The 20,432-nt window shown below is 37.7% G+C and overlaps 1 protein-coding gene across 1 annotated transcript in view; it reads left to right on the forward strand.

Annotated features, from left to right (window-relative positions):
- The window catches only part of LOC126237372 (farnesol dehydrogenase-like), a 114,924-nt gene that overhangs the window by 94,362 nt on the left and 130 nt on the right, over positions 1–20,432 (forward strand). Inside the window, exons 4-5 of the mRNA XM_049947456.1 lie at positions 11,457–11,586; positions 18,609–18,758. Of these exons, the coding sequence (XP_049803413.1) occupies positions 11,457–11,586; positions 18,609–18,758 (280 nt within the window). The remainder of the gene's footprint in view (positions 1–11,456; positions 11,587–18,608; positions 18,759–20,432) is intronic.

Below are 20,432 nucleotides of genomic sequence, written 5' to 3' on the forward strand. Positions count from 1 at the left end.
ATCTGATGGCAATAGTAGATTTCCCAACTAGGGTTACTATTAACAGTAAAAGTCTGATAGATAATATATTTATAGATAAGTCTAAATGCAATGAGATCACTGTACATCCAATCCTTGGCCTTTCTGATCATGGTGGTCAATTGCTTAGGCTCAATTACATCAGTGTGTGCAACAGTTCCGAGCATTCTTGGAAATCTTTTAGGGTAATAAATGAACAGGGCCTTAAAAAATTCAATGATAGCCTAAAAGAGATAGACTGGAGCCAAGTTTATAGGGAAACAGATGTAAACAAAAAGTACAATTCATTTTTAAATGAATTCATGTCTGTATTTGAGTCCATCTTTCCAAAAAAAGTAGTTAGAAATAGTCATATAGGCAATGCCAAGAAGTCTTGGATCACTACAGGGATAATAACATCTTGTAGAACAAAGAGGATGTTATACAGTTCTCTCAGGACTTTTAATGATCCAAAGAAACGAAAACACTACAAACTTTACTGTAGCATTCTCAAGAAGGTTATAAATAAATCTAAAAGTATGTGCATAAAATCAGAAATTGAAAGCTCAGAAAATAAAATTAAAACTCTATGGAATGTAATAAAGAGGGAAACTGGCAGGACAACAGGGAACATGTCTCAGATAGAGATTAAAACAGGGGACAGTATCATAAAGAAACCTGAGTTGGTTGCAGAAATATTTAATAACCACTTTTTGAGAGCAGCAGAGAAGACAGGCTGTAATGGTTCTATGGAAGAATCATTGTTCCTCCTACAGAAAGCTTTTAGCAACAGAATCCCACAGTTATCCTTATCTCCAGTTACTGTAAGCGAAGTCATAAGAGTAATTAGATCATTAAAAAATAAAAATTCTGCTGGTGTGGACAATATTTCTAGTAAAATACTGAAACACTGTTATAAATTTGTTAGTCCCGTCTTATGCAGCATATACAATGCATCCCTACAAGATGGGATTGTCCCTGACAGACTTAAGTTGGCTGTAGTGATTCCTCTCTTTAAAAAAGGGGATAAAAGCATTGTTACAAACTATCGCCCAATATCCCTATTAACTATCTTCTCGAAAATTCTAGAAAAACTCATGCACAGGAGGATTGTAGACCATCTCAACTTCCACAGTATCTTAAGCAAAAATCAGTTTGGTTTTCGTGCCGGTCTTTGTACTGAACAGGCAATATTCTCTTTCAGCAACCAAGTTTTGGAAGCCATTAACAAAAAAATGTCTCCAGTGGGTATTTTTTGTGATCTTACGAAAGCCTTTGACTGTGTAAACCACCAAATTCTTTGGAAAAAGGCAGAATACTATGGTTTAGGTGGTACTGTTGGCTTGTGGCTACAATCATATCTACAGGATCGGAAGCAGACTGTAATGCTAAATGGCTCTTCTGGAGAACCTGCCTCGTCTGAATGGGGCACGATAACGTGTGGTGTGCCTCAAGGCTCCGTCTTGGGCCCACTGCTTTTCCTCATCTTTATTAATGATCTTCCTCTTTGTTCTGAGACAAACAGCAAATTTACCCTGTTTGCCGATGATACCACAATTCTAATTGACGATTTGATTGATCATGATCTTGAAAAAACTACAAATACTGTTTTTAATGACATCTTAAATTGGTTCTCCTCAAATGGTCTCTCACTCAATGCAGATAAAACTCATTATATGAGGTTCCATACATCACAAAGTAATCCCGATGAAATTGACATAAAATGTAGAGATCAACCAATACAGAAAGTTGAAGACACAAAATTCCTGGGTGCTTACATAGACAGTAAATGTAATTGGTCAGTTCACATTCTTCATCTATGTAAAAAACTTAGCTCAGCAACATTTGCATTACGGGTAATTTCTTCAGTGGCTGAAGTTGACACTATTAAGGTTGCCTACTTTGGCTACTTCCACTCATTGATGTCATATGCTATCATATTCTGGGGGAACCAACCACTTGCAAAAAAAGTTTTCACCATCCAAAAAAAAGCAATCAGAATAATGTGTGGGGTCCATCAAAGACACTCTTGCAGGCACTTGTTTCGGAAGATAGGTATCCTAACAACTGCCTCACAGTATATTTTTTCCTTGCTGACTTTTCTGTGCAAAAATTATTCCATATACCAAGACAACAGTAAATTCCATGGTTATAACACCAGAAACAAAAACAATCTACATTTAGAAATGAAACGTCTCACTCTGGTACAAAAAGGAGTTTACTACTCCAGCATTAAGCTGTTCAATGCTCTACCACTACATATCAAATGTGTTCATACAGAACTGCCAAAATTTAAACAAGTTCTCAAAGATTACCTGACAGAGAAATCTTATTATACTGTGGATGAATACCTGAAAGAAAATGTATACCATCACTAAACTTATTGTGTCTAGAAGTAGTTCATTTGATTTTATTGTGCATTTGGGCATTAGCACACTTTTTGTAATAACAGATTGGCTGTACATGTATTTACTCTTGTAGGCCTAATATCTGATTTAACTTTGTGCTCTTATCTTTAACCTTTATTTGAAACTTCTTTTTCTGTCAAATGGTTGTTATGTTATCTAGCTGACATTGTATCTGTTACTGTATTTATAGTATGTCTTACTTAAACTATGTACAATTTGCCATTGAATTGCCCTTGTATTTATTGTAAGTTTAAATTGAAACATGTACAATTTGACACGTTCCATATCCTTGTGATTGACTCACTAACTGGATCTACGGAACAAGAAATAAATAAATAAATAAATAAATAAATCTGCACTCCATATGTGAATGTATCAGGAAAAATTTCTAATAACTGGTGTAGTGGCCTCAGCCATTCACTTCACAGTGATATGCTGATTATAGGTGCAGATATAAATCTCCATTTGTATGATATTAGCTTGCGTCCATCAAGATGAATCTGTTTAGTTTTGGCAATTTCCAAGTGATTGATTGATTGATTTATTGATCCATTTTCATCTACAGCTGCACAATGTGCTAGAGATATTTGGATTTTTATGTTAATATCAACAGTTTTACATATAATATACCTTTGTACATAATAACATGTTGATGTGTCAATTAATGATGAATACTTAAATAAATGTTGTTACACTATATACAGAGAGATAAAATACAAATGTTCTTCTGTATGAGACTACATTGGGTTAACACAGAAAAATTTAGTTTTGTAGGTATTCATTTACTGTGTAAAAGCAGTGATCTACCAAGTAGGACTTCAATTTAGATTTGAAGTGACCAATGTTTTGTATGTATTTAATGGTATCTGGTAAGGCATTGTATAGTTTGATACTAGGATGGATAAGGCCATTTTGAAATAACTTTGTGTTGGCACTTTGAACATGTACATCCAATTTTTGTCTTGTATCATAGCTGTGTATTGTGTGATTTTGAGTGACGAGTGGTCTTTTTGTATGTAAGTTTTGTTTTAAATACATTATATTTTGAAATATATATATGCAAGGAAGTGGCAGGGTCATCCTTGTTTGAAACAATGGTCTACATGATTTGTGATTATCTACCCCTTCCATTATTCTTATAATTCTTTTTAATTTTTAATGTTTTGATGGCATCTCCAGAATTTCCCCAGAACATAATCCCATACCGGTGGTGAGCGTGTACAACTGCATGTTCACACATGCTCAACCAGTTGCTGAAATTCCATCCATCATTTCATTTTCTTGAAGACATGTCAGAATTTCATCCGTTTTATTTATGTAGCTACTGATATTTTGATGGAAGATACTACATGAGTTTTCTTTAATAACCTTGACATTGTGTAAGCTGCATTATTTGGTTGTGCTATTAACTGTTACCTCTATAAGTATATTTATCCTGTCACTTTTCTTCCAAATTACTTAACCCTAAAATAAAGGCCCAAAGGACACACTGGAAATCATAAGGATAAAATAGACATCATTTTTCCATATTGGATTATTTTAGCAAGTAGCCTCTAGAGGCAGTAGGGTAGATCATTTGGAGGAAGTTGTGGGTGCAGGGGCTAGCAGAGATAGAGACCAGAAGGATTGAAGAAACAAAGGATGTGTTGCAAGAATAACACTCTTATAGATAGTTCAAAAAAGGTGAAGTAGCCATTGAAATTGAGCTTGATGGGCTCTGCAGCGTGTTCCACCATTAGGTGGTCAATTCTACTCTTGGCCACAGGTTGTCTGTGGCCACTAATTTTGGTGGACAGGTGGCTAGTGGACACACTCAAATAAAATGCTGTGCAGTGGTGGTATATGACGTGGCTGCTTTTACAGGTGGCCCTGCCTGTGATGGTTTGAGAAAAGCCTGTGACAGGACAAAAAAAGGGTGTGCTGGGTGAACTGGACACCTGAGTCTTCCACAGGATTATGATCACTGTGGCAAGGGTTTGGAAGTGGAATAGCAGTGAACCAGAATGTTGTGTAGGTTGGGTGGTCAGTCAAATACCACTTTAAGAGGGAGTGAGAAATATTGGGGGTTGGATGTGCCTCGTTTCTATGCATGGCAATGAATAGTCAAAGCCTTGGCAAAGGATGTGGTTTGATTGCTCCAATCATGGATGATATTGGATGCTGAGGGTGTGACCAGTTTGTTGTTGGTGTGGGTATTTTAGGGATGTGTGAGGATATGATGTGGGAAATCTGTTTGTGGACTAGATTTACGGAATAGTGCCTGTCTGTGATGGCCTTTGTGAGACCTTCAGCATATTGAGTAATGGAGTTCCCATCTGCTGACACCCTGCACATTGGTGGCGAGTCTGTATAGCAGACATTGTCTTGGGGTGGAAGGGATGGCAGCTGCCAAAATGCAGGTAATGTTGATGACTAGTGGGCTTGGCATGGCCAAAGATGTGGCTGGAGCCATCAGAGAGGTGGAGATCAATGTCCAGGAAGTTGACATGTTGAGCTGAGGAGGACCAGGCAGGCCAAATAGGTGAGATGGTTTTGAGGCTGTGGAGGAATGAGACTAAGGTGTTTTAGCCGTGGGTCTAGATAATGAAGATATCACCAGTGAACATAAACTAGATAAGGTGTAATTTTGGAAAGTAAGAAAAGTTTCCTCCAGATGGCCTATAAATAGATTTGCTTAGGAGGATCCCATGAAGAGGTCCATGGCTGTGCTGCAGACTTGTCTACATATCGTAGTCTCAAAGGAGAAGCAGTATTGCGTGAGGATGTAATTTGTTAGATGTATAAGGAATGCCATGACCATCTGCATGACACTCTTCTATGCCACTCTGCTTACGAGGCAGTTAGAGGAAACCTTCCTAGCCTCCCAAAATCGCAGGCACCTTGTCTGGTTCAGGTTCATTGATGATACAAGGGGGTGCAAAAAAAAGAAAAAAACATACATTGCTGTGTCCAGAGCTTGTGTAGTACTCATTTCCGCCACTAGGCATGCACAGCGCAACTCATATCCAGTTTAGTGCTGCCTGTGTCATTTTCAGTGACTGTTTTTGCTGCCACTATTTTGTTCTTGTTTCGTTTAAGTGAACAACATGCAGCTGTGAAATTTTGTTTTCTGCTCAGTAAAAATGCTGCCGAAACTGTTTTAATGTTGAAAACAAATAACACTATGGGAAAAACCCAAGTGTATCAGTGGTTCGCTTGATTTAAAACCGAGCGGGGTGGCGCAGTGGTTAGACACTGTACTCACATTCGGGAGGACGACGGTTCAATCCCACGTCCAGCCATTCTGATTTAGGTTTTCCGTGATTTCCCTAAATCACTCCAGGCAAATGCCAGGATGGTTCCTCTGAAAGGGCACGGCCGACTTCCTTCCCAATCCTTCCCTAATCCGATGAGACCGATGACCAAGCTGTCTGGTCTCCTTCCCCATACCACCCAACCAACCTTGATTTAAAAATGGTGACATGTTGATTGGTGACAAATCTCTTTCTGGACGTCCATTAACTATCCAAATCAACGAAAATATTGAAAAATTCAACAGCTTGTGCTCATAGACCGTTGACAGACAGTTGATCAATTGTCAGAGACTAGTGGGTTATGTTGGAGCTTGGTTCAGTGAATTTTAATGGAAGATGAAAAGGGTTGCTGCCAAGTTTGTTCCTCAGATTGTAACTGACAATCAAAAGTAACATTGAGTTGAAACATGTGTGGCATCCCCGCACTCCAACCGAGCGCTGATATTGTTGACGCCATAGAGCTGCTACTGCCACAGCTCTCGCAGTGGAGTTGAGACATGATGCACGATGACGTAGGTCCCTGTTGGTGAACGGGAGACAGAAATGCGAACTCATATGATGGATGCTTCTTCTGATTTAAGATTGAATGATTCATTGCCCGGATATGCAGTAGTTGTTAAATCTTATCTCATCCGCATCGTGCACAACACCAATTGCGAGGAAACATTGTAATTATCAGTCTTCTTGTACATTGTTGGCTCATTGCTATGGAGTTGTTGAACCTGTATGAAGTGAGATCCACAGATACTCTTTGATCACGTCTCAGTGAACCTACGCCGTAATTTAAAAAGAATGTTCAAAAGTTCTCTTTTCAATTCATGAAGTAGGTATTTTGATATTCAGATTAAATTGTCCCTGCTGAACTGTCATTGGTTAACTATCATTGATCAAATCACTTAATAATGTAGCCCACAGTTGATATTTCACTTGGAAAGAACAGTTTATTGTTCCTTGGCCACTAAATACTTTATAACTTTCACACCACGTGCACACGCAGTTGGTTGGTAAAGTCCATTCTATTAAAATTAAATTTCTTGACAATTATGACAACTTGACTCTTCAGCGTAATTGTATTATCTTTGTGAAGTCGTGTAATTGTGTCCCACTCAAGACTAATTGAGTGTAGTCCTTTGATATACTATCCACTCTTCTTTTAGTTCCAACTATTTGAAAGTCAAGTCCAATATTCAGTAGTTTCATCAATAAAGTTCAGTTTACCCATTATGCACAATTAAACGCATCTATCAGTTCCTGTCTCTGCTTAGAAAATCAGTTTCCAAAGTTTGTGAATCACGTCATGCAAGAAACACTTCTGAATGCAAAACAATCTCGTCATGTTCCATACTCTCAATAACTAAGACAAGAATTGTTCTCGCACATCTTTACAGGACGAGAGCCAGCAAGCGACTTCTTCTGTGAAAGAGTTTTGTAGGCGCATTGAATTTCTTTGTTGCGCTTACAACTCTCTTCCACATAAAAGTTATCTCTGACTAACATCACCTTGGACTTAGTTTTCAAGAAATTAATTGCAATTATCACTTGGATATTTGTTCATAAATTAAATCTGAATTTTCTTCCTCCTCTTTTCATAACAAAAACTCTCAGTGATGTATAATGTTGTTGTATCAAAACTTATTGGTGTTAGCTTATCGGCAAAGATGTCGTATTTGCCAAGGTACTTTGTATTATGATATTCTGTCTTAATTGACTTTAAGGGGGTCGTTGGGGTGTTATACATGTCATGCTTTGAAACAACAGCTTGAAACTGATCCAGATTTTGTGTCAAAGGCCATAACTGGTGAAGAGTCATGGTACTGCAGTTATGACCCAGAAACAAATCAGCAGTCAAGCCATTGGAGGATGTCATCATCAAACACTCCAAAAAAGTCATTTGCTCTTTTGATGCCAGGGGCATAGTTCATTTAGAGTTTGTTCCTCAGGTCAGACTGTCTATCAAATCTTTTACTTGGAAGTTTTAAGAAGATTGCACAAGAGTGTTTGTCAAAAAAGGCCTGATTTGTGGCAGGCAGGGTCTAGTTCTTCTGCCATGACAATGCACCTGCACACACAGCCATCTCTGCTAGACAGTTTTTGGCCAAAAATGGCATTGTTCTGCTCCCCACTCACCTCTCTTGCCTGACCTGGCTCTGTGTGACTTTTTCTATTTCCACACATTAAAAGGGGCAGGAAAGGACACTGATTTGACAACAATGAAGATGTCAAGAAAGAAATGAGGGATGAGCTGTCAGCCATTTCTAAAGATGACTGCAAAAAATGTTTCATACAGTGCAAGCACTGGTGGGACAAATTTATTAGTTGTAATGGAGAGTATTTTGAAGGGGTAAGATTGTTTGTGAACAATTTGAAAATAAATAGCTTTTTAAAAATAATTTCAGCTTTTTTTGTGGTACCCCCTGTATCTTCATGATCTGGACCCATGACCAAGATATTCTACCTGTATATCTTCGTTTTACTTTCTCTGTGTAGAGCTCCTGATAAATGCCAAAGTAATGTCTATTGCTGTTGTACATAGTAACTGTACAAGTAAATCTAATGAATCAGTATTTGGTTCTTTATTACTGGGGACAAAATTTACTGTCCTGTTAGAAAGTAAGCATTGAATGACATTATTAGGTTTGTGGTGTCTGTTCTTCTGAACATTTCCAAAAGGAGAGAGACCATTAAATTGTGTTTGCCTGGAATGTTTTATTTAGACACCTGTTGATATCTGTACTTTATCCCTGCTACCTTCTGAATCACAGCATTATCAGAAGTTGTCTCTAAATATACAAATGATGTGTACATGGGTTTGCCTTTCTTCAGCCTATCTTATAAGATAAGTCATAGTGTGACTATTGTCTTCTCTGTTCCTACATTTCTCTTGAACTCAGATTGATTTTCTCTTAAGTCAGTTTCTATGTCTTTTCAACCTTCTGTAAATAATTTGACAGAAAATTGCACAACTTTTAACTGGTTAATATTTCTAATTCATTTTAAAGATCCATTTAAACAAGTAATAAAAGGAGTCTACATGGAAAAGACTACATATTCAGTCAATGAATACATCTCAACTGCAAAGTTTTGGAAGAAGGTGTACATTATAATAAAATGGAAAGAAAGTCATTGTTTAATGTTCTGTCAATGATGAGGTAATTAGAGAAGAAAAATTACCTTGGATTATCGAAGTAAGTTGGCCCTGTAGTTTTAAAACAAGCTATCCTGACATTTGCCTTAAGCAGTTTGCAAAAAACACACAAAACCTAAATCTGGATTGCTGGACAGGGATTTGAACCACCATGTAAGACCAGTGTCTTAACCACTATGTCACCTCTCTCAGTTTCATTGCAATAAATTTGAAATATGTATGAAGATTGTATAGTAGATTTTAAAGTGTGTGCTAGTGCATTGTGTTGTATTAAAAAATGTTAAATTATGTAAAATCTGATTATAATTAAATATGTCTACATAAAGTTCTGGCGTTACTACCCCATTGAAGTACATAGTAAAAATTAATAATTTTAGAATAGTTAACTTGGCAAGGAGAGTTTTAGAACACAAAAGCTGAATCACATCATTGTACATGAGTAATGAGAGTAGCAATGTTAATAAATTAAACTGAGATACTTATCATTGGTAGCAAGACAGACTGGTTCAGAAATTTAGAAGAGATAACAAGAGACTGGTTTGTACTTTACTATGTAAGGTGAAAAATCATACAGCAGCTTCCACCAAGGCAGTCCAAAAAGGAAAAAAAGGAAAAATCCTTGTGGCCTCTGCCACTTATGATTTTATAGTCCTAAACAATAACTATTTTTTATTCTATATTGCTGTATCAGTCACAGTTGATTTACTTACTCACAGACTATTTCATCAGACATTTCTTATACTTTGCTTGACAAAAACAGTGAAGCACTCAGAAGGTAAGGAGTAGACAAAATGAAACCCTCTTACGTTGAGAGGGTACGTGACATTGCTGTATTGATTATGAAATCAGATCAAAGTGAACTTGGGAGTTCAAGCTCACTTGTCAATAAGACTTGCACCTTCTTGGGCCTGAATGATACATTGAATCAGTTGGGAAGAGTGTCATAAAGGAGTTGTACTCTTGTGAGGTAAGCTGGCTTGCAACTGCAGCAATTGTTCCTTGGTTTTCTGGATATTAGCAGTGGGATGGAATTGATGTCCAAGCTGGTCCCACACATGTTCTATCAGGGACAGATCTGGGGATCTTTCTGGTTCAACATCAAGCAGACAGTTCATAGAGGCACATGCCATGTGTAAATGAGCATCGCCCTGTTGAAAAATGGCACCATGGTACTATCACATGAGAAGTAACACATGAGGATACAGGATGTCCATGTTGTACTGTTGACTACCAAAGTTCCAGCAATGATTACTAGCAATGACTGCAAGTCATACTCAATTGCTTCCCAACCCATGAATTCAAGAGTAATGCCACTGTGAGTCTCCAAATTATTGGAGCAATGGGACCTCTCACCAGGTCATCACCAAGCTTGCTGATGATGGTCTCCTGGGTTAGTGCAGAATCATGATTCATTGCTGAACAAAATGCAATGCCATTCATCAGCAGTCCATGCTTCCCAGTCATAGCACCAATCTAAATGTAGCTGCCTGTGTTATGGTGTTAATGGCAGCCTAAGCATTGGACAGTAATTTGCTAGTCCAACTGCTGCTAGTCTCTGACCAGTGGTGCAGGATGACACAGAACTTTGATTGGAATCCATTATTTGTTATTGGGCGAAAGACACACATGTGAATGAGTTACAATGTGCTTGGTGCACAGTATGGCAATCTTCCTTTGTGAAGGTCAGACATCCGTGACTGGTATCTTGACAATGAGTACGCCTGCCATCATTTTCTCATGCAGTCCAATATTGAGCCATTGACACATACAAAAGCCTCACAATTTGACCAGCCAGCCAATTGGAGACCTATAGTGATGCCCCTTTCAAAATCTGTCAAATGCCAGTAATGTTATCTCACACAAGTATGTGAATCTCCATGTGATCAACACCTGACACTGTTCAGGTCCCTTATATGCCCTACCAGGCTTGGTAACAACACTAAACACTAACAACACTAAGCTCTTGGAGGTCATTCTACCTGTCGTGGAGAATTACAACTATAACATTTTGTGACCATTTCATTTTATTAATGTAAATACATGGTTTGCTTTTCTGTAAATTTTATTACAGTTGATGCAATAATTTTTGTACTTTTCAAAGGCTTCACAGTTCTTGTAAAATGTTCTAGTTTCTATGTTGTAACAATAAAGTGCCACAACCTTGCTTATTTATGCTTCTTTACATGTTATTAATTTTGGAGATTAATAAATTTAATTATAAATGGTTCAAAATCCTTTAATTAGCAACAAAAATGTCAACTATTTACTGAAAACCATATGGCAATCAACAATGGCAAAATACAGAAAAAAACCTCAAATCAAGAAATGCTTTTGTACTGGGTTGTCCACTAATTATTTGTATTGAATACTACATTACAACATGGGTTAGGTAGTTACATTTCAGAGCATATTTATAAAATTGTAAAATGAAAATATATACTTGTACCTGATCGATAGATGTAAATATGATGCTGCTAAATAACCAAGCTAATCTCATGCCAGTATATAAATTTCAGTATTGTTATTAGCAACATTTGTTGCTGTATCCTTCTGAGATATACAGTTTATCATTTTTGGTTTTGTGTGACCTTGTTTTGTTTTATTACTTTTCAGTATTGCTGGCATTTTGCCTCCAAGTTCCTCAAGTATAAGCATGTATGCTGCCAGCAAGCATGCAGTTCAGGTATTGACAGAGGGTCTCAGAAAGGACTTGCTTGAGAAGAAATCTGGAATCAGGGTTACGGTATGGTGTTTTATTCACTGATCAGTACCAAGATTAACAAACATATTTCTTTTTTGATGTTATGAATATTTTTATTCTATTACAACTACAATTATTATAGTCCACCTGCTTAGCTGGTTGGTAACATGCTTGCCTCCCATGCAGCGGGCCCAGCCAGGTTGGAGATTTTCTCTGCTCATTGAGTGGGTGTTGTGTTGTCCTCATTATCACTTAAACCTCATCGCTGGCACGTGAGTCATCCAATGTGGCGTCGACTGAAGTAAGACTCGCACTCAGAGGCGAACTTCCCCGGATGGGGCCTCCCGGCCAGCAATGCCATACAATCATTTCATTTAATTTCCTATTACTATGTAAAACTCTTTGTCTTTAAATATGTCTGCTTGTGTCTGTATATGTGTGGATGGATATGTGTGTGTGTGCGAGTGTATACCCGTCCTTTTTTCCCCCTAAGGTAAGTGTTTCCGCTCCAGGGATTGGAATGACTCCTTACCCTCTCCCTTAAAACCCACATCCTTTCGTCTTTCCCTCTCCTTCCCTCTTTCCTGATGAGGCAACAGTTTGTTGCGAAAGCTTGAATTTTGTGTGTATGTTTGTGTTTGTTTGTGTGTCTATCGACGTGCCAGCGCTTTCGTTTGGTAAGTCACATCATCTTTGTTTTTAGATATATTTTTCCCACGTGGAATGTTTCCCTCTATTAATTTATATCATATTATATTGTGATGTATTTTGAAAGTATTAAATCTAAATCAAATGTAGATTTTTAAACACGAAACACTGGACCAAACAATCTAGATATCCTGATCTGAGAGAAGTGAGAGACTGGACACTCTTGAAGTATAACATGGACAGAGTAAAGCATTGTACAACTGGTCACCACAGTTATCCATTGGCCAGTGTATTTTGAGTTTTATTATTGCTATCTATGTTCTCTACAGCATGGCACAAATATCTCCAGATACAGAAGTCCAACAGTGTAATATTTTTCTAAGTCACTTAAACTGAATCCATATTTGGTTCCTTTGAAGAGGACACATTCAGTTTCTTTCTCCATCCTTTTATTGGTGGAGATGAGGGCCAGGTGAGCCATGAGTGGTTGTGCTGTGGCCTGTAGTTACCTCTCACTCTCAGTCCATTGGAATAGGTGGGAGAATATGTCTTAAATTGGTGAGCCTTCAGCGTAGCAACAGGGTGCAGAATACCAACCCATATGGAGTGCAATTGTCTTTTGAATATGGCATCTATGAATGCACAGCCAATATGTCCCATTATCAACTCATTACAATACAAACCAAAAACTTTCAGAATAGAATGTGTGGATGAAAGTAAAACCAGTTGATGCTGTGTACTGTTCTTTGTTGTGTCACACATTTGTGTTTATCTGTCACCATTTGATGTTAACTCTTATGTTGCTGGTCTCACAGGTAGCTGTCATTGCCTGTTGACTGGCTAAAATATATGTTTTTTGGAAATTATAACTCGTGTGTACAAATATGTAGTTGAATATAATAGAGGGAAACATTCCTCGTGGGAAAAATATATCTAAAAACAAAGATGATGTGACTTGCCAAACGAAGCGCTGGCAGGTCGATAGACACACAAACTAACACAAACAAACACACAAAATTCAAGCTTTCGCAACAAACTGTTGCCTCAGCAGGAAAGAGGGGAAGGAGAGGGAAAGACGAAAGGATGTAGGTTTTAAGGGAGAGGGTAAGGAGTCATTCCAATCCCGGGAGCGGAAAGACTTACCTTAGGGGGAAAAAAGGACAGGTATACACTCGCACACACACACACACATATCCATCCACACATATACAGACACAAGCAATCTGTGTCTGTATATGTGCACTGTGTATAGTCTCATGCTGATGCAAGAAACAGCAGTCCTTAAAAATTGTTGGTTCCTCTTTACAAAAATGACAACTCCCACGATTGCTCAGATAAACTATTACTGTAGTTTAAAAAATTTGAGTAAATTAGTTGGCTGGGACTCCAGTTAATTATACTGTGCCTACTAAATGACAGGAATGAAATATGAATAATATACAATTTTTACAACTAAATCAGTGATATTACATACTGGGTGTATACGACTCAGGACAAACGGGAGATCCGGGAATTTTTTTCATCCGGTAGAAAACCGGGAAAAACCCTGGAATTTTTTAGAATTCCGGGAATGTTTCATTGTTTTAGTTTTCAGTTAAATTTTTGTGATTTTGACTGGTAAGAACCAATACTCCAACAAAAGACATTACTGTATCCCACATCTGCAGGATAATACTGCAGCAAGAAAACATTAACAAGAGGAAGAAAAAACGAAAATAAAACTTAAGCCGCAAAGGAAATCCGCCATATACAACAAGAAAACGTAGTGCTCACACAAACGTCTGCCAACAGCAAAGTGTGTCAAAGGCTTTAGAAAGACTATGCAATGATTCATAATGACAAGTTGCCTCCGATGAGCGTGACGTGACAGCTGTTGACATTAGATTTGTTTGAGCAGTTGCGGGCGGGCTCTTGTGCATGCACAATTGAGTCGCGTATGGGTAGTACCTTCTCCCGCTTCTGGCTATGGATGTGTGGCTGGTCACCACTATCTAGTATTGCCCCGGTTCAGAAATATCGTAGATCCGGGGCTGATGCACAGAGCAGTCCTAGTTGTGGTGGGTAGTCTCCACGTGACCTGTGTTTATGTTTAGTGATTTTGCTGTTTCCTCTTCATTTATTACTCTCACATCAAATGAGAACAAAATGGATCTCTGTGGCTGGGAGCTATCAAATGAATTAAAATATGTTTGCATGATTACGGAAGGCTAAAATATGTTATTATTTTCATCTTTTATTTCCACCTTTCTGACAGTCAAGCATTAATCACCTTGGAGAAGAATGAAGTTATTTTTGTCGCTTTGCTAAAGATATTTGGCTTTTATTAATATTTTGCACTGAGGCAGTCAATTTATTAGAAACTAAGTGTTTAATTTCACACTGTTGGCTAGTTTCAACTGTTTTCTGCATTTCAAGTGCACATTTTCCATCTTCTAGCTCGCATGGCATTGTGCCATAATAAAGAACCAAACATGAGATAATACAGTACTGGTACTCAAGAAAATTTCCATCCGAATCTGGACATACAAATGTGAACTTTAAGCCCAATTAGTATGGTTCACGGAATTCCGATGAACTTGACGTGTCCTCTGATGTCTTGTTTCTTTTGTGACGTAGTGCAAGATCTTTAAATGCTTTACACGTACGAACATATGGGCTTCCTGTGTCATCGTAGCTGCGCAAGAACGGTGACGCCTGGTATCTGGCGCTATCTGGCAACTGCTGAAATGAATCAGTTTCCAACAGGTCAAGGTGGTTTGAAAAGCGTTGCTTTCAAAGTAAATTTCCTTTTACACAAGATGAACTAGATGCAAGAATGTACGATGAATTTCTTAAATCACATAGCGTTTGACTCTCAATCAAAAATCAACTCTTTGAGGACGACCATCTAGAAGAATTTCGAGCCCAGAAAATCAGACATTTACGTCATTATTAAAAATTTTATTGGCACATTTGTGCGATATATCTTAAAGTGTAACACGCACAAAAAAGATCAACATTATATGTGGAAACTTAGCTTCTCTTGCAGCTTATTAATCTTTGAGACTACGATTATATGTGAAACATCTGTTTTTCTTGTAGCAACACAATGTATATTAATTTAAACCATCAACTTTTCTTATTTGTGTGTTCGCGCTACTTAAGAGTGATATTGCTATTGGCTGACTACATCATGTGTCGTATGCCGTCATCAGCTGGCTAGATCACATGACATGAGCTATAACTGGCTTACAAAAGCTCCTCACAATCTCGATTTCATTGCCTTGGAAAGTAACATGTGGTGTTTGGTGGAATTCAAATTTATATCTCCGTAACACGAAAATATGCAGTGTGCATGTTGCTGCTGCACATCAAAGATCTTTCCAAAACGTGTGTGTCCCCCTCCCCCTGAGTTTCGTTTCTTAAAGTGCCGGGAAATTCTACGTCGGCGTATAAAACCATAAACATTCAAAAGACTGATAAGTTTTACAGTGCCGAGGAAAACTATACTCTCACATAACACGGGGAAAAATGTAAGAAAGTGTATTTTCAACCGAGAAAGCTGGGGAAAATCCGGGAATTTTTTTTCCTTGTCCATGTATACACCATGTACATAAGACTTTAATGAAAATGACACTATTCAGTCAACTAAGCATGTTGTCCACAACATATTTTTATATACTGTCCATAGCTCAGAAGAATGTGTGCAACAGAATTCCAGCAGTGAGCCTGAGATGTGCTCAAGGTGGAGTAGTATAAGCCATTCTAAATGTATACTGCAAAGATGACTGTGATTCATATCTAACTGATATCTGTAATCATTACAGGGTAGATCTTTTACATTAAAAAATAAATAAATAAAAGCTTTATATATATGCCGACCGGGGTGGCCGAGCGGTTCTAGGCGCTACAGTCTGGAACCGCGCAACCGCTACGGTCGCAGGTTCGAATCCTGCCTCAGGCATGGATGTGTGTGATGTCCATAGGTTAGTTAGGTTTAAGTAGTTCTAAGTTCTAGGGGACTGATGACCTCAGAAGTTAAGTCCCATAGTGCTCAGAGCCATTCGAACCATTTTATATACATACAAGTGAAGGTGCTACATGAAAAGTCACATATTTTAATAACAATAAAAATTCTGTCTATGTGATCAACACATCTGGTGTAGAGTAATGAAGACACAGTGTCATCACTGAAAAGGACTGGTTTAACAAATAATTTTTGTGAGAGGTGAAGGCAATAGTAGGTCATGGCTGTGCGGGTAAAAGTAAAAATAGAGAGGTATGAGACTGTGGAGCAGTGTGGGGGGAGGTAACATGGGGTTCATTGAGTGTCAATGAGAACTGAAGTTTAAAGGAATTGAAGAGTATCAGTAAAATGTACAATAAGTATATATATTACTACATCCTTTATAATATACCAAATACACAACCAGTACACAAGGTAAACAATTTTTTTTGTCATTCCAAGTTAATCTTACAATCTATGCAGCTAGTAATAAACTAAATCAAATGTATCCAACTGGGAAAAGTACAAATTTTACTATTTATTTTATAGTGAAGCAACTTCACCAGACATATCAATTCCAACAATCCAAAGGTCTATAAAACCAAACCTGTACATAATCACAAGTTTTTCTTTTTAACCAGCAAAAATTTTTTACAATAAAGTAAAATGGTTTGAGCCCAAAGTGGGGGGGGGGGGGATAGAGGAGAAGAACCAGTGGACAATAGGGGAGGGGTGGCAGGGGTGGTGAGTAGACAAGAGGGAAGAGGGGGGGGGGGAGAATTGGAGGGGTGGAGTGTAAAAGCACAGAGAGAACAGAATAGCATATAGAGCGTAGCATACAGTAATAACCAATATGATATGCATGATACCACATGACAGAACACGTTAGTGAAGACACCCATTCACTTGATATTCTGATTGTTTCCACTGGTGTGTTCTGTCAGGTGGTATTATGTATGTAGTATTGCTTATTACTGTATATCACACTCTATACTTTATTCTGTCCTCCGTATGCTTTTACACTCCACTGCTATGACCTGTCATTCTTGTCTATGCCCCACCCCTTGTCACTCCTTCTGTACTGCCCACTGGTTTTTCTGTTCCACAATCTACCCCCCCCCCTCCCTTCTGTCCCCCCCCTGCCTCCTCCTCCCCCCCCCCCCAATCACTTTTGCTCAAGACTATTTTACTTTATTGTAAAGAAAAATGTGAAAAGAAAATGTTGTAATTATGGACAGCTTTGGTTTTGTAGATTTTTGGATTGGAAGTAATATGTCCAGTAAAATTGCTTTATTATAACATTGATTGTGTAATTTGCACCCTTTCCAAGTGAATATGTTTGATTTAGTTTAATTACTAGCTGCACATACTGCAAGATTAATTTGGAATGCCAAAAATGTTTTATTTGTTTTGTGTACTGGTTGTGTATTTAATTCATTATATAGGACATAGTAATATACATATTTATTATGTATATTGCTGCTAATCTTTCTATCCTTAGCACCATGTTTTCTGTGACACTGTATCCCATCCTCCCTCTCCCACTTCCCTCCACCCCTTATTCTCCCCCCCCCCCTTCCTCCTCCCCCTCCCCACATCCCACTCCTCAGTCTCATTACTACCTATTTTTTCCTACATGCCATGACCCCATATTGCCTTCATTTCTCACAAGAAATTTTTTTCTTTTACATTTTCATTTATAGAGAAAGTACCTGTTTATATTAATTAAAATATCTGCTGATTTCAATCAAATTTCTTAAATTCTTCACAAAAAAAGGCAAGGAGAATAGCAGTTACTCTTTGGGGAATTAATGCCACTAAGTTCTAATTTACTGGGGTTGAATTTTTTATACCTAATCAGGCATGGGGAAGAACTGAAGACGTTTGATCTCTGTTGTCCATTATGAATACGAGACAGTGGTTGGTGAGATGTTTACCAAGGGAAATTTGCCAAACCTGTATATTTACAGAAGTTATTTTATTTAGACAACCTATTTTGGCATCTCATTAATGCTATATTCAGGTCCATATGCACTCCATGTATACATAAAATATCTTCAGAAAATATAGAATTGTTTGGTGACTTTTTTTTGATGAAGATGTTTGAAGTGATCAGGTTTCAGCTTGAGCAGGCCATTTTAACAAATCGAAGAGCATTCTTTTTCTTTTTGTCCCCAAACCACAATGCAGGGGTGGTCACTGGTCTGAGAGGTGCAGAGATTGCTCTCCACATACCTTTTAATTTTTCATTGTCTTCTGTGATAAATGCAGAGTGGTCTGTAATTGAGCAAATACATATCTTCCTTTCCAGATTTGCAACCACCATCATAATTCTACCATAATTCATCATCAGAATATTCTTAGTATCTGTATATGAATTTTCTAATATGGTAGAGCTCAAGAGAAATTAATGATTCCATTGTTGTTGCAGGCAATATGTCCAGGCCTAGTGAAGACTGAAATCATGGATAACAGCAAGGAAATTGATAAGGACAAAGTTTTTTCCCAGCTTCCCTATCTGGAGCCAGAACATATCGCTAATGCTGTGGTGTATGTCCTTTCACAGCCTCCAATTGTGAATGTAAGTTTTTCATTTCAGGTATAGTTTTGCTGAGGTCCATGAATGATATAAAATTTTACAGTTTGTTCAACATATTCCACAGAAAGAAGACAAAAATGGGGAGGGGCAAAGTTATTACTTAGCTACAATCTAAAGAACTTATGAAAGTGAGGACACTGGATTGGAGTAGCGTTTGCTAAAAAAAAAAAAAAAAAAAAAAAAAAAAATGTGTATCATAAGTTACATAAACCTGATATCTACATCTACATCAATACTCTGCAAATCACATTTAAGTGCCTGGCAGAGGGTTCATCAAACCACCTTAACAATTCTCTTTTATTCCAATCTCATATAATGTGCAAAAAGAACGAACACCCATATCTTTCCGTATGAGCTCTGCTTTTCTTTATTTTATCATGGTGATCATTTCTCCCTATGTAGTATGGTGTCAATGAAATATTTTCGAATTCGGAGGAGAAAGTTGGAGATAGTAATTTCGTGAGAAGATTCCATCGCAACGAAAAATGCCTTTCTTTTAATGATGTCCAGCCCAAATCCTGTATCATTTCAGTGACACTCTCTCCCATATTTAACAATAATACAAAATGTGCTGCCCTTCTTTGAATTTTTTTGATATATCTCTTTTGTATGTTTTGTATTATAGTAACCTTTTGATTGCTGTTCATGAGTTAACTTGTCATGCTCCACTACGCCCCAGGTGCTGTTGATGAGTTTAAGCATGGGCTTTGGGTTTCCCTTCACCACTGTTGACAATATTAAATTTGGTGTCCTTGCTGAACCCTGAGCACTAATGACTAATGTAGTTGCACTGCCACTCAGGTACCTGAGTGCTGTTGACAAGTATAAGCATACATCAGAGTTTCCAGCTCATATATCAGCAGCTTTTCACATTACTGGCTGCTAAGTTGTGTTTTCCTGGATATGATTTTGCTTTAGTCTATTGTTCATCAGGATTGGTAAGACTGTTTTTTTCTCTTACTCCATTCCACAAAGGAAATAAAAGGGTGTTATTATTGCACTGAGTTAGAGATCGTGAAAATACGCACAAAGAAAAATAGTGTGAATGAGTTATTTGATGTTAGTGAAATTGATAACTCCTCCGTCTATTCTGAAAGCAACAGTTTTAAGCCATCTGCTTCAGCAGGAGTAACACTACAGTCTTACGTTCCAACAAGAGATGTAATTCCAAATCAAAATAATCTGAAAATGATTTAACTTTGAGAATGGGTTACCAAAATGAGATCAGGAACTACTGAAGGAATCTCCTAGGATTTGTAACAACCATAAATTTGCAGAGAAGCTTCAAAGTTAGAAAAGAGTTCTTACGTCTACAATAATGTTCATCTTGCCAGCGAAAAATCTTAGAGCAACAGAGGGACACATTACAGAAAATACTCCAGAAATGATCAGCACCGCATATGACAGGCTGCTCAGGTAATGCGACCCAAGTAGAAGCCCAAATGCAGGCTGCTTAGCCTGGGTAGATGAGTTAAGTGATGATGATGCCGCTTGTTTGTTATACATATTTTAAGTGAGAATTAAGAAGTTGTGATATTCAGTCACCAACTTTACATTTTTAATTTCAGGGAAGAAATTTTGTAGAAGTTACTGTCAAATTTTTCTGTTACAATAATAGAGTGATAGTTTACTCCTATATGGTATTTAATATATGGG

Source organism: Schistocerca nitens, chromosome 2, assembly GCF_023898315.1.
Source record: "Schistocerca nitens isolate TAMUIC-IGC-003100 chromosome 2, iqSchNite1.1, whole genome shotgun sequence".
Lineage (NCBI taxonomy): Eukaryota > Metazoa > Arthropoda > Insecta > Orthoptera > Acrididae > Schistocerca > Schistocerca nitens.